The sequence below is a fragment of the Labrus bergylta genome, chromosome 17, assembly GCF_963930695.1.
Source record: "Labrus bergylta chromosome 17, fLabBer1.1, whole genome shotgun sequence".
NCBI lineage: Eukaryota > Metazoa > Chordata > Actinopteri > Labriformes > Labridae > Labrus > Labrus bergylta.
In genome coordinates this window covers 5,112,782-5,126,530 of record NC_089211.1, presented here as the reverse complement: position 1 = coordinate 5,126,530, position 13,749 = coordinate 5,112,782, and the positions used below count along the sequence as shown (strand labels likewise).

The window sequence follows — 13,749 nt, the reverse complement described above, 5'->3', positions numbered from 1 at the left end:
TTTCTCCTGATATCTTCTTTATTAAAATGTTGTCCTTTTTGAATTTTTAGGGCAGCTGTGCCTGCCTCTTGAGATCCCTGATGACATGATGCTGTACCCCAGCAAGGACGAGTACAGAATCGGGGAAGTGGTGGGTTTGAACTGCAACGAGCCCGGCCTGTTGCCGGTGCCATCAGGCTCCTTCAAATGCAGCAGCAGTTTCACGTGGGAGCCTCCATTACCTGCAGAGCTACGCTGCGCTGACGGTACAGATGATTCATAGTTTTAAGTCTCACATCTCAGTTCAGTTCAGTTAGTTGCCGTTTGCAGCATAAAAACCACATTGGAAAACATGTGCAAGAGGTAGACAGTACAATTGGACGAAGACACAGGACAGTAAGTTTAAAAAAACAAGCAATATAAATAAAAAGAAGAAGAAAAACAGAGACAGGAAGGACACATGAGAAACATACCAGAGAATCATACAAGTTTCACAGGGAGAGACTATTTGCATGACGGGACAAAGTGCATTTAATAGAGTGATACCGTCTACCTGAGGGAAGAGGAACAAAAAGACTGGCAGCAGGATGTTCCACGGGGTCCCTGGTAATGCTGAGGGCCCGGGACATGAGTCTAGCACTATAAATCTCTTCTAGAGATGGCAGGGTGACACCAATCATCAGCCTGCAGGTCAAATTACACTTCAAAAACCTCAACCATGTTCTTCATTCAGACATACATTAGAGCACAAACTTAATACCTGCTGATGTTTATCATTTGTTATGTATTATGCATCTTTTGGAGCTAAATATAACAGCATTTAAAACGCAATGCGCACATTTGCTTTTTCAAGCTCCCAGGTTTGTTTGTGTCTCATTCAGAGGCTGCAACTGATTCAGAGAGTTTGCATGTTAAAGTTCCTGTGAGGAGATAATATTACATTTAGGCGGGGTTAGGCATCAGAGGATCAACAGTACACTCTCATCACAAACTTATTTTACATTCACAGCAGACTTTATCAGCCTGTCATACATTTGACTGTTTAAAGAAAGCAGAGAGAGAGTTAAACACTATTGACACATATACAGGACAAAATCCATTAACGAAAGTAGACAGTAAGATTCTGTTGTTTGTCTGTTTTCATTAGAGGAACCGTATGTTCCTGATGGTCAGTGTGGTCCAGGAGAGAAACATCAGGGCTCTCAATGTGTCTGTATCCAACGGGAAAGCTGCCTGTAAGTGTTTATTTAATATTTAATAAATGATTCTTTATTATGTAACTTCACTAAAAGGTAATTGTTACTAGAATTAATAATAATAAAAGTAGGCTACCAAAGTCCTGCACCTTCTCTCTGAAATGTAACAACTGTGTGTGTGTGTGTGTGTGTGTGTGTGTGTGTGTGTGTGTGTGTATTTGTGCGTGTGTGTGTGTGTATCTGTATCTGTGTGTGTGTGTGTGTGTGTGTGTGTGTGTGTGTGTGTGTGTGTGTGTGTGTGTGTGTGTGTGTGTGTGTGTGTGTGTGTGTATTTGTGCGTGTGTGTGTGTATCTGTATCTGTGTGTGTGTGTGTGTGTGTGTATTTGTGCATGTGTGTGTGTATCTGTGTGTGTGTGTGTGTGTGTGTGTGTGTGTGTGTGTGTGTGTGTGTGTGTGTGTGTGTGTGTGTGTGTGTGTGTGTGTGTGTGTGTGTGTAGTTCACAGCCCCCGAGTCTCTGTGTCCTGAATGAAGTTGTCGGTGTCCAGGTCTTGATGTCTCTCTGTTCCTACCACGCTGGTCGTTGCCACGGTGATCCGCTTTTCTACATAAGCGATGGCTCGTGTGATGCGGTCGACTCCACCAAACTGGAGTGGGTCAAGTTCAGAGCCAAAATGTCCGTCAAGAGCTCAGTGAAGGAGCCCTGCGGTCTGGACACCTGTTACGAATGGGAGACCTGCTCAGGTGTGTTCAGGGTCGCCTGCAGAAATGGCCGGGCCCCATGATATGATTTAAATCAACGTATGCAAGTTTGCAAACTGAATGAGAGCCCAGCTTTGAGTATCAAGTTAATCCATGGACATTTAAGGTCAACCAGTGCCAGGATAAGCTCCTGCTGTAGCCTTTTATTTTACCAACAGATATGTGGTAATTAACTAATTTCCCTAAAAGATTAATTCACCACTCTTATTCAAAATATAATATGTGTTAAAAACTTCATCAGGCAATGTGATGAAGACAAATAAGGTTTGATATTTGAAGACTTTACATATTTTTTCAGAGTATTTTCCAGTAACAGTAACTTTCTTCTTTCCTCAGCATCCAAGAAGTGTGAGTGCAGAGCGGCTCGGGACTGTCCCAGCAGTGAAGGGCCCATGTTCTGTGTGAAGCTGACTAGGACTCAGAGGACTCGCAGCCTGGATCTCTGTTCGATGGCCGCCCTCAAATGTGTCAGCTATCAGTTTGAGGTGCTTCAGGAGGGCAGTTGTGAGTCCATATGATCCCAGCAAAGCTTCCCTATTCTGTTACACTCAAGAACTGTAGCATAAAACTGAAAATAACCACATAGTTACAAATAACTTCACAGAATTACAGCTGTTTTTACATTTCACTGTAAACTAAAAGGGCCAATTTAGAAACGAAATGACATATTAGTAAAAACTACAAACAGGGGTCCATACAACTACAAGACAGTCCGTCACTGGGCTTAAACTGGTTTTGGATTTACTTGGAAACGCTCAGAGCCTCTAAAAACAGCCAGGTGGCAGCATGAGACCACAGATGAGAAGTAACCGAGACCGTCTCAAAACCTTTTCTGAATATTACAACATTTCTCTTGGAAGTGCTGCTCTTTTCAAAATAAAAAGCACCAGGGTTTGGCAGACACACTGCACACTGCCACTTAAGGGTACAGTAAAGTACAATTAAGATTCTGATGTGATACACATGTAATAAAAAAAGAAAAACATTGTCTCTTGGTTATATTTTATTCAATTAGTTCTTCTCATTTTGCTTACTGGTTAAAATTTAAGCTACAGCACGTTTACAATATATTAAATTCAAATGGCTTCAATCATCTATGATAAATAAAGAATAAACTAAAGAAGAGGAGAGAAACATAGTCACACAATTCAAGTGTCGGAAAAAATATTGTTTGTTATTTACAGTCTGGTTATTGAGAAGAGAAAAGTTCCAGCTTTATGTACAGTGTGAGGGAAGAAGAGAGAGGCTTCTTTATTCTGGACAAGCCTCAATACTGATGACATTGAGCTGCTCCCCAGAACACCTTCTGGCTCCCGCCTCGCATTCAGTTATCGTCATGGCAGCACTCCCATCACCTGAGCTGATGCACAGGGGGGCGGAGTCTTTGGGGCACTCTGAGGCGTTCAGGCACACACACTTTCCAGTTGATTCTAGGATTGAAAAAAAATATTATAGGAAGTGATGCAGTCGCACACATGCTCATATTTAAATACTAAAGGGGGGGTTTGTGTATTTACAATAATTAGGCCTTATTTTCTTGACAAATGTTTAGAAATATGACTCTACAAACTGTTTAAGGAATGACACTACAATAGTTGTTTGCATCAGCCTTCAGCCATAACACAGCTTGTAGCGGCTGCAACAAAATATTTTGTGCCAGTTTAGACAAAGTACACTCACTTTGTGTAACTGTTTGCCATTTATGGACCATGGGTTATTATTTTAGTGTTTTGACATCATTTTAGAAGGATCACAATATGGATGGACCTTTTTGTTAAGGAGAGATGTTTTTGAAAAACCAGAAACAACTGTGACATTGCACTCTGCAGCGATGATTTGTACAGAGTTGTTGTAGATTTATTTCTCAGGAGGCACATCAGACTCACCCTGACAGACTGTCCCTGGTTTGCAGTCCGTGCAGGACGTCTCCTCTGGCCAGTTACATTCGCTGTCACTGACCAACGTGAAGCTCCGCCCCATACACTGCAGAGCTCCCAGCTGACACACACCGAGCAGACGGGTTTGACTTGAGCTGAGTTTGGCACACAACAGCAGGGAAGTCCTAAATAAAGACAAATTATAAAGAAATACAATAATTTAACTTTTTTGTAATTGAAAACATTTTGTATTTCCCTGTGTGAAATAATGGACTACACTCCTACTCACGTGCACTGAAATGGCATTTTGCACACACACTCATTTTCTCCTACTGTCTCCCACAGTTTACACTTCAGGCCAGATGCAGCAGGTGGAGCTGTGGGGACTGAAATGACAATGTAGAAAGCAGGATAAGTGTTCGTATGCTTCACATAACACTGAAACCCGAATGGTCGTATTTCTTTATCAATATGTTTATGAAAGGGGTACCCTGGTAGTTGGTACCCCATTCATTTCCCACTAATTAATCATTAGCTACTCTAGATCATGTGATGAGGAAGTACTCACTATCTACCCATAACTTAGTGGCTACCTAGTGGTTTGTTTCCCATTCGTTTCCCTCTAACTATGCAAAATGTGTGTACCTTATTGTAAAGTGTCACCTCAATATGTGTATGACAGGGTAAAGGGATAACTGTACTGTACCAGCTTTACAAAGCACGTCAGCTGGAGAGGGAGACCACAGCAGACTGGGACTGCACATGATCTCTGACACCTCTCCTTCCAGCAGTGATCCTGCAGGACATGACAGGGACACTCTGTCTCCAATCTGATAGGCCGCTTTGGTGGGTGTGGTCAAAACTTCCCTGTTGAGTGTTGGAATCTCACATGTTGAACCTGGGACAAGAAAAAAAAGTGTTTTAAGTGGAAATGAGGAAAATTTGAATACTGTACATTGAAATTGATAGACAACAAAAACCTGAAGCTTGATGAATATAAAATCTGTGCCTGGAGCAACATCTGCATTAAAAAACATCAGAGGTGGCAGTCATTTGGAGTCAACAATTGTTCCTGATATAGCCTGCTTGGGAACAAAGTCCAAGGATTTCTAGCCAATACAAATGAAACCAGATGCCCCTTTAAGATAGGATTGTGTCCCACGGTCCCCCATATGAAATTATCTTTGCTTTTAGATGTCACTGGAAAGCAGGACAACTGGCTAGCTTTGTTTCTAAAGAAAGTTAATGAACAATAATGTGTTGGGGACCCTCAGGAACTCCCCAAATGACCCCAAGAGAGAATCACAATTTTAGAACCATCAACTTCACTTCAAGTCAAGTCAAACGTACTTTTACAAACCATCTCTCCTGTCCTCCATTTCTGGTTTTCAGTGCATTCAGCTACAGCGTCTCCACTGAGGTAATGATTGTCTATGCAGGAGTACTCCACTGTGTTCCCAATCAGGTAAAAATCTCTGGGATTCTAAAAAAACAAACAGCAGCTGGGCTAAAATAAAAACTAAAAACCATTCAAAACATCCAGAATTAATTACAGACTTTTAATTTAAAGAGCTCCAAGTTTACCACTGAATTTTAATCTGGTACTGTACTTTTTAGTTTACTGGAATGCAAATATAGCATTGACCGTGCAAACGCACCTGAATAAATCCATTCCTGAGGTTTGGAGGCGGCCCACATATTTTTGGTGGAGGCACCGAGAGACTAAAGCACTGGGGCTCCATCACCCTGCACACAAACAACAAAGACACACAAAAAAAAACAGACAACGAGACAACTTGAATATTGGTGTCTGATATTTCATATCTGTGACTCCCAAGATACAAATAATGATTAATAACATGTGTGGTTGATGGTTTTGATTAGACTTTCAGTCATAAAGCTTCCATACTAAACGATAACATTTTAAGTCTTGGTTTTTGATATGATAAGTCTTGGGTGGATCTCTGTCTCCACACCAAATGTTCAAAAAGTTTGTGTGTGTGCGTCTTTACTTTAAGTACTCGATTTCTCCGTCCTCACAAGGCTTCTGCTCCGCCTGCAGTCCGGAGCAGTAGTGACCTCCTCTGCTGGGGGCGGGGTTGTTGCAACTTCTGGTCCTTGATCTCTGACCTCCAGAGCAGGGTCCCCAGGAGGACCAGCAGCTCCAGCTGCCATGGATCACCCCTGAAGGAGAAAAGGGAGATATCCTATTTTCTATTTGGTCTTCGATGTGAGGTAATCTATCAATCAGGTCAGCTACGTGCCTTATTGTGATGAATGCTTATCCTTCATAAAATCAAAACAGACGAGGAAAACATTCATCCACTGACAGTGTGTGCCGATAAAAACATGAGCTAATCAGACCTACTGTATTTACTTTTTGAACCAGGCTGTAAACATGTTAATTTCTGCTTTAAAAACAACTTTTTTGAACGGGGTGTATATGTGACTTCCGGTGCTTCTGCAGCCAGCCTCAACTGCAGGATTTTGCAGGATTTCCACATTGGCTTAACTATTCAACACCGGAAGTTGCTGCTTGATTTAAACCTGACTGAATCTTGATTAATCATGCAATTTGAAAAACAAAATACCACACTATTTTTACCCCCTTTAAAAATGTTGTTGAATTTTGAAAGACGACTATCACTTGTACTCTAAAGTTCTAAATATAAACTATCTTTAAGGATGAACCTTTTGTTGACACATTTTAAATGGAAAATATTAAGGTAGAGATAGGAAGGAACATTCATGGTTCCCTCTGAGTGTTTGTTTTGCTGACCTGGTTGTTCTCCGATCACAGCTCCCCTCTCACACGCTTGTCCTGTCGTTTCCGGCCGGCAGACACAGCGACACTCTGTGCCGGTCAGCAGAGGCTGCCCGTTGTTCTGGCAGGGCCTGCAGTGACAGGGATGCTCCTCCGCCAGGTACTCCTCTGTGGCTCTTTTCAGGTGGAGCTTCTTTAAACCTGCACACTGCACCTCCTTCACCAGCTCGTACAGAGGGCGCAGCTGAAAAATACATTTATGTTGTTAAGTGTGAATATAGAGAAAAGCACAAAAGACATTTTTTATTTATGCCTTTTTATCATAAGCAACCAAACATAAGACTTTTGCTTTACATATTGACACGATAAGAAGAATCATTTTGTGGCCTAGGACAGGGTTCTCAATTGTTTCAGCTTGTGACCCCCAAAATATTGTTCCCGAAACTGGAGATCCCCACTGTCCCTGAAGTAGGATAATGTATATAACGTAGCGCACAGCCACACACACATTCACTAAAAGGCCTATCCAAACACTGGTAACATTAAAGAGCAAAATTAATTTCCATGTATAGAAATGACATGGTCCATTTACAAACAAAATAATTTAATTTAATTAGACGACCCCCCCCTTTGGGAACCACTGGCCTCGGACATCAGGAGAGCTTTTAGAAAGCTTTTTTAACTGGAGCTTAATGTTTCAATGAAAAAGTTATATTGCATTAAAATGTAATTCAGCTGTTTTAAGTAAGAGGAGCTGGTGTTAGCAAGGGGATAGTGAAACTTGACTGTAGAGGCAGTCATAACCTGGTCCCTCTCACCTTCTGGTCTACGACTCCAGGGAAGTCTTTGACAGACGACGCCCAGTTCTCGTAGATCTCTCCATTAGCTTCTGGGTTCTCCAGATCCAGAAGACTCAGAGCAGCAATGAAGGACGGGTCTCCTCCAAACACGTTGACCTTAATGGGCATTTTGTTGTTGCTGTGTCCTGTAGACACATGGCAGTGGTCAGGCTAGAGACAGACAAAAACGGACTATATTCATAGACCAGAGACACTCTGAAATAAGAACGTTTTGACCCACCGTGGCTGGATGCAAAGGCTTTGGTCAGTTTTTCACAGACAGTTTTTACTTTCTTCCTGAAGAAACGGCGTTTCACTTTTCTCCAACACCTCTGGTATTCTATATTTGTTGTACCTTTTAAATAAGACAGGAGCAAGTGATGAACAAAACTGCTCTGATTCTCAGCCCACAGGCGCCAAATACCAGCACATAAACCACCTTATTCAAACTCTTAGGAGATTATTCTAGCATTAAGCACACCATGTATGGTATGGCATGGCATGGCATGGCATGATATGGTATGGCATGGCATGGTATGGTATGGTATGGTATGGATTGGTATGGCATGGCATGGCATGGCATGGTATGGTATGGTATGGTATGGTATGGTATGGTATGGATTGGTATGGCATGGCATGGCATGGCATGGCATGGCATGGCATGGCATGGCATGGCATGGTATGGCATGGCATGGTATGGTATGGCATGGTATGGTATGGATTGGTATGGCATGGCATGGCATGGCATGGCATGGTATGGTATGGTATGGTATGGTATGGTATAGTATGGTATGGTATGGTTTGGTATGGTATGGATTGGTATGGCATGGCATGGCATGGCATGGCATGGCATGGCATGGCATGGCATGGTATGGTTTGGTATGGTATGGTATGGTTTGTGTGCTGTGTGCTGAATCATCTGTGTACTTAAAGGTAACATTTTTTACATCTACAGTTCTTACTGGATGATTCAAGTGCCTGACGGTCTAGCTCCAACAGAGCCTGATAGTCTCCTCCCAGCGAGCCCTCTGAAAGGTAATGTGTGCCGTACATTTGCAGCAGCTGGCGGTAGGCTGAGTAGTCGTATGTGTGAGGCAGCAAGGATACAGCCTTCCAGAAGCCTTCAGCCAGAGTGAGATACTCGGGGGCCGAGTTCTGAAACTGGGCCAGCTCCACTTTATTCTTCAGGATTAAAAGTCTGTGAGCCTGGAGGATAGGAATAAAAACACTAGGATGATGTTCCTCGTAGGCTGGTGAAAAGAGACCTTTAAAGCTGAGAAGTGTCAGATGCTTAGTACACCAACATCAGGCTGATCGGTCAGTGGTTCATCAAGCAGATCCAGGTATTTTGTTATTACCTTGTTGTCAGTGAGCTGCTTGTGGAAAGTGCGACGGTCGTGTCCAACCAAAGCGTTGGCTGTGATGTGCTGCATGTAGGACCAGGAGCTTTCATAGGACTCATCGCTCTCTTCATTTTCAACTGTCACCTGCAGAATAAGGAAATCAAATGTTTAAAATGTGGTTTCATTGGAGGAGCTGATAATAACATTTAAGCTTACACGCTGTAACTGGTTTCAAAGTGCACAATTTAAGATTTTATAATTTTTGCAATAATTTTATTTATAAGCACATTTTGTGTCAACTGTCTAAAGTGCCTCGAGATACAAACCAAAAATAGGATATACTGAGATGGAAGCCAAACAATAAACTCAGAAACTGAGGCCAAACAGAGCAGGAAATATATCAAGATTCAGTCAATGTAAAGACAAAGCAAGAGGGTAAAAGATAAAACGCAGTCAAGAGAAGACAGAAGGTTAAGAAAATATAAGTTATCTATCAAAAAAAACAACAACATTTGTTTAACGACTCACCTCAAAGTTGTACCTGAGGATGTTCTGAGGAAGTCTATAAAATACTTTATGGTCTCCACTGAAAACCTTCCTGCACTGCCCCCCGAAGCTCAGAGTGTTGATCACACCTGCTCTCAGTTTACCTGTCAGCACATCGTACCTGGAAAACATGACCCGAGATGTTGACACGTTCTCCACCACCAGAAGATATCAGGTATTTATTTTCTGGAGATTTTAAGTTGTACTTTCTCACCCTCTGCCAGTGAAGTCAGAGTTGGGAGGTGTTTTGTCGATGTCACATGAGTAGTGGCTTCTGTCCTCATCACAGTTTCTCTCATCCAAACCATCCTCACAGTCCTGATCTCCATTACACAACAGAGACCTGCTGATACACTGACCTGCATATACAGTAGATAATAATACAATTTTAAAAAACTGAGTTAAGATGACAATCAACACAAGTTCCTGAAACCCTGCAAAAAAAAACTAAAGCTAAAAAAATTAACCATAGGGGTTAAAAACTCAGCTGAAATCTACTATCAAATTAAATGAATAAATAAAACTGGATTGCACCGCTGTTAACCTCCATTTATGTTGAACTAACCAGAGGTACAGCGGAACCTGTCTCCACAGCCTGTTTCCAGGGGACATCCTTTCAGCGGGACACACGGATGTGTTTCTGTGGCTTCTCCTGGACATGGCACACCCCCAAACTGGGCGTACACCTCTACATGGCGAGTTCGCACCTAGAGACGAAACCAAAGTCACCATGACCTCTATTTAACACAAGACAAATACCACAACAAACAAAACAGATCCACAGAGGCTGGATTCATTTGCTGATTTTTTACTCTATTGGCTTCGAGTCAGAACTGCAACCTTTCAACAAAACAGCAGACTAGAACTTCTGAATTTTTTATTCTAGAGGCTCATCTTAAAATGTCAAACATTTTGTTACTTACTGATTCAAAATGTGATAAAACATTTAGTCTCAGCCTAGCCTTCTTTTAAAATATCAAGACAGTATCTGATGGACTATATATCGTGTGTATGGTGTTGTCCCACCTACACTTAAAATGTCGGAAGTTTGAAATAAACTGTCTATCATAGGGTGACCATATTTTCAAACCTCCAAATCAGGACACAGCAAACACCCACATGTATCGATCCACAGATGCACTTATCACACAAGGTGGTAGGCAAAGGCTGCCCTCCTGAGCAGACCCGTTTAAGTTGGTCACTAGCATTTGCGTCATTGAAGTAGGTTGCATCAGTGCTACTTCCAGCCTGTACCCTTCGTTTGTGCTTGTTTTAATATGGCTTTGTATGTTGGCATTTCCACATGTTCCAGTGTGCAAAAGGCAGTATATTCATTGCCTAGTACTTTTCGAAGGAAGCTGTAACTCTCCTGGACCTTTTTGGAAAACACTGACTTCCTTTTTGGCATGACTGCTCACCTACCGATCACTATGCAGCGAGTCCTGTTGGTATGATAAGCTAGGCTAGCTACAGCTGCATCCCTGAGATTGATTAACACATCTACAGACAAATCAGTATTGACCTTTGATTCGTGGTGCATTAGCGATGTTTTTCTAAACAGCAACAGCCTTGGCAACGACATTGACTGACTAATATATTTACAGACTAATCAGTGTCAAATCTTGAAAACAGAACGGTCTCGCTAAAATCTGGATTTATGGTCTTCCTAGAATGCTACAAACGTCTTAGCTAGCTATTAGCATGCAACCAGCTACTGAAGTTCATCATCTAGTTCTGGATGTAACCAATATAACATCAAGATTTAGTACCACATGTATTGAGAAGACAGACTAATTTCACTGTGACGATCAGTGGTGTGATCAGGCCTTTAGATGTTATTTATATGATTTAAAAAGTTCTTTATGAATGATCATAACAGGGTCAGTGCTCTGAAGTACCTTTGTTCTGGAGCAGCCGTCACACACAGACCAATCTCCATAAGGCCCCCATCTGCAGTTTACAGGCTGCTGACAGCTGAGAGGAATGATTAGTGACATTATTATTATCATTTAATATGAATCTGTTTTAAAATTACACCAGAAGAAAAAGATTACATAAACAAAGCACAGGCCTAAAGAAAGTTATTTGGCAACAATTTTAAAAAGATCACTTTCCAGCTCTTAAGTTTAGGTAACATGAAGCAGAGCAAATCACTGCAGATTAAGAAAGTTTGTGTGTGCTGTGTGCACCTACCTAGCTGAAGACAGAAGGACGGACAACAATGCCAAAGATGACAGTCTTGCAGCTAAATTCAGCTGTGCAAAAAAAAGAAAGACATCTGTAAAATAAACCTTAGTCTATAAGAAAAAATGAAAAAAGGGCTGCTGACTAGGATCTTTCTGTGTGAGGTGTGCATCCTTTCCATGTGCCTGCTTTGTGTTTCTCTTTGTATTCTCTGGCTTTCTCCAAAAGGGAATAGATTTATTGATAAAGGTGCATATGAGCATAAATGGTTGTTTTTCTTTCAGTCCTGTGATTTACTGTCCACATAACAAAGGCGTACCCCTCCCTCTTGGAGGTTGTGAACTAGAGTTGGTGTTACACTCAATTGATGGATCGATATGAAAGGATAATAAAAAATATTGTATCCTTGACAAAATGTATTATCAATAATTGTCATTATGACCTGAAAGAAGCTACTTTAATCTCCCCCTCATGGTTGTTTTTAATAATGTCCTAAAGATTCAGTTGCTCAAGCGACAACATCCCATGTTGAAAAATGTCAAAGCAGAAATCCAACAAACTGCAGTTCCTCGACTGTCCACTTGAGGCTGGCTGCAAGACTCCCAGAAGTCACATTAACACCCATGTTAAAATGCATTTTACAGCAGAATGATGTTCAGAGCCTAGTTTAGAAAAAACAACCTGAATAGCTCATGTCTTTTTTGGCACACATTTTACAGGGGGCGATTTTTTTTGTTCCTCCTCCGTTTTGATCAGATTATATTAAGGTTAAGATTTATGCATAATTAGGGGCGTGGCTGGTCTGACTGACAGGCGTAAATGCTGTAGCTGCTGCTAGGAGGCTAAAGGCCTGTCTCAGCTCCAACTCTTTGGCTTTTTCTTGGTTGACCAAAAGTTGGTTTGAGACAGCATTTCCAATATGGCGACCATCATCATCAGGCTTCAAAACTCTGCTTCAGAAACCAATGGGTGACATCACAATGCTTTTCATCACCATGTCTCAATCATTTATGGACTGTATTATACTCTACATAAAATCAGCCAATTCATTTTCTTTGGAAAAAAACCCAAAACAATTAATTTTAATAAAATTGTAATAGAACCTGAGTCATCGTCAACTGTGGAAGGTTGCATGCTGAGATTTGTTTTTAGATTTGAACATTGGCCACAGGGCTGTAGTACTACTCATAATGATCTATTTTAGGCTCCGGTGTCAAATATTATCCACTGGTTGTTAATGACGCTTGCTGGTATTAAATTTTGACGGAGGGAGTTTAGTTCCAGTTGCAAAGATCTACTGTTGGCAGAACCCTAACCTAACCCCTAACCATTTGGACCAAAAAGTCATATAAAAGAGTAAAAGTAAGACCTTAAGGGAAACTTCTCAGAGGGGGTGTTTAGTCCTGGTCACAGGTTTATTTTTGACTCCTCAGAGGTGAAAATAGCCAGGTTGGCTGTGGACACCTGTGTCCATATGTCTTTCTCTATACACCCAGGTGTTAATAGCCACATTGGCTTTTTACAGTGAGTGTAAATAACATTAACGGCTTCTTACACCTGGGTGTTAATAGCCATGCTTATAAAATAATCTATTACTATTACTTTGACCAACTTAACAGACGCAATTATTAAAATGATCGCTTATTATTTTTAAAAGTATGTTAAATAACAAGTCTATACAGAGCCAAAACAATTAATATTAAAACAGAATCCTAGCTTTGAAAATAGAGTTTGCAGTACCTTCATGATGCGCTCCTCAGAGGTCGGCCTTCTTGTTTGGTCCAGCTCTCAAACATTCAGGGTCATATAATCAGCAGGACGGGAGATTACTCAACAGATCCCACAGTTCAGGAATTCCCACACTTAAGAAACTCTCATCCATTAAACCTGGACCCCTGATTCACGGATTACACACAGTGGTCACTAAAAGGGAGATCCAGTGATTTTGTTCAGAGCTGCAGTCCCCAGCATGTCCAGTTTCCTTTTGCTCTTTTAGCTTCTCTCTTTTCTTTCCAACAACACGGTGATCTTATTTCCAGTAACAATGTGATTTTTGTGTTTGCTTTGAGAGCTGAGGTCTACAGGAGTGTGATGAAACTCGAAACATTCTCATTGGATTGCAACAGGAACAGTTGCGTAACAATTGGCTGTCCTGCCATCAGGAGCTGAGTCTGCATGGTTTGGACAAAGGGCAAAAAAATCCCTATTTGGCTCATATTATAAAGCATTCCTGTTGTTCTGTACACACAGAGTATACCTC

General features: G+C 41.4%; 2 protein-coding genes across 3 annotated transcripts in view; one reads left to right on the top strand and one right to left on the bottom strand.

The window, feature by feature from the left end:
- The window catches only part of c6.2 (complement component 6, duplicate 2), a 21,150-nt gene extending 18,226 nt beyond the window's left edge, over window positions 1-2,924 (top strand). For both annotated transcript variants that reach the window (XM_020636029.3, XM_020636028.3), the window contains 4 exons: window positions 51-245; window positions 1,127-1,214; window positions 1,674-1,918; window positions 2,273-2,924. In XM_020636029.3, the coding sequence (XP_020491685.2) occupies window positions 51-245; window positions 1,127-1,214; window positions 1,674-1,918; window positions 2,273-2,454 (710 nt within the window). In that variant the 3' untranslated portion in view covers window positions 2,455-2,924. The remainder of the gene's footprint in view (window positions 1-50; window positions 246-1,126; window positions 1,215-1,673; window positions 1,919-2,272) is intronic.
- Window positions 2,922-13,749, bottom strand: c7b (complement component 7b). Its single transcript, XM_020636031.3, has 18 exons — window positions 13,230-13,749; window positions 11,499-11,560; window positions 11,204-11,279; window positions 9,871-10,012; window positions 9,520-9,664; window positions 9,288-9,426; window positions 8,775-8,903; window positions 8,379-8,622; window positions 7,658-7,771; window positions 7,396-7,562; window positions 6,593-6,821; window positions 5,826-5,997; window positions 5,472-5,559; window positions 5,164-5,296; window positions 4,520-4,711; window positions 4,103-4,199; window positions 3,823-3,998; window positions 2,922-3,366 (listed from the first exon to the last, which is right to left on the bottom strand). The coding sequence occupies exons 1-18, from the start codon at window positions 13,233-13,235 to the stop codon at window positions 3,188-3,190; spliced, it is 2,490 nt and encodes an 829-aa protein (XP_020491687.2). The 5' UTR covers window positions 13,236-13,749; the 3' UTR covers window positions 2,922-3,187.